At 63.8% G+C, this 481-nt stretch overlaps 2 protein-coding genes across 2 annotated transcripts in view; one reads left to right on the top strand and one right to left on the bottom strand.

The window, feature by feature from the left end:
• The window catches only part of LOC104127603 (protein lifeguard 3), a 21,070-nt gene that overhangs the window by 7,999 nt on the left and 12,590 nt on the right, over window positions 1–481 (bottom strand). The window lies entirely within an intron of this gene.
• The window catches only part of PNKD (PNKD metallo-beta-lactamase domain containing), a 10,035-nt gene that overhangs the window by 6,899 nt on the left and 2,655 nt on the right, over window positions 1–481 (top strand). Inside the window, exons 4-5 of the mRNA XM_035895814.1 lie at window positions 76–134; window positions 270–362. Of these exons, the coding sequence (XP_035751707.1) occupies window positions 76–134; window positions 270–362 (152 nt within the window). The remainder of the gene's footprint in view (window positions 1–75; window positions 135–269; window positions 363–481) is intronic.

The raw sequence follows: 481 nt of genomic DNA, 5'->3' as shown, positions 1-481 counted from the left end.
GGTGGTGGTGGTAGGGGAGACTGGCACTGGGGGTCTGTGCCCCCCAAAATCTCTCTGTCCCTCCCCAATTCCCAGGCTGCCATTGAAGAAGAGGGGGTGATGCTGGAGGCCATATTCTGCACCCACAAACACTGGTAAGTGGCAAGAGGGGGCCCTAGGGGGGTGGTGGCTGCCATGGAGGGTTCCCCAGCTGAGGCAACTCCCAGCCCTGCCCCGGGGGGGTGGCATGAGGGGGTCACATCTAACGATGCTGGCCTCCCTGTCCTCAGGGACCACAGCGGGGGGAACACAGCGCTCCGCCAGCAGCACGGCTCCTGCAAGGTGTACGGCAGCACCCTCGATGCCATCCCAGAGCTCACTAAGTAAGTCCTGCATGCCACATTCCCCCCTCCCCCAGCACCCCTGTAAATCTGGGGGGGGGCTTCAACCCCAACCACCCCTGTCTGCTCCACCCACCAGTCCATCCCGCACGCACCACATG

The sequence above is a fragment of the Egretta garzetta genome, unplaced genomic scaffold (genome assembly GCF_000687185.1).
Source record: "Egretta garzetta isolate BGI_Z169 unplaced genomic scaffold, ASM68718v1 scaffold186, whole genome shotgun sequence".
Classification (NCBI taxonomy): Eukaryota; Metazoa; Chordata; class Aves; order Pelecaniformes; family Ardeidae; genus Egretta; species Egretta garzetta.
Note: the sequence above shows the minus strand (reverse complement) of the source record. Positions and strands in the feature narration are given on the sequence as shown.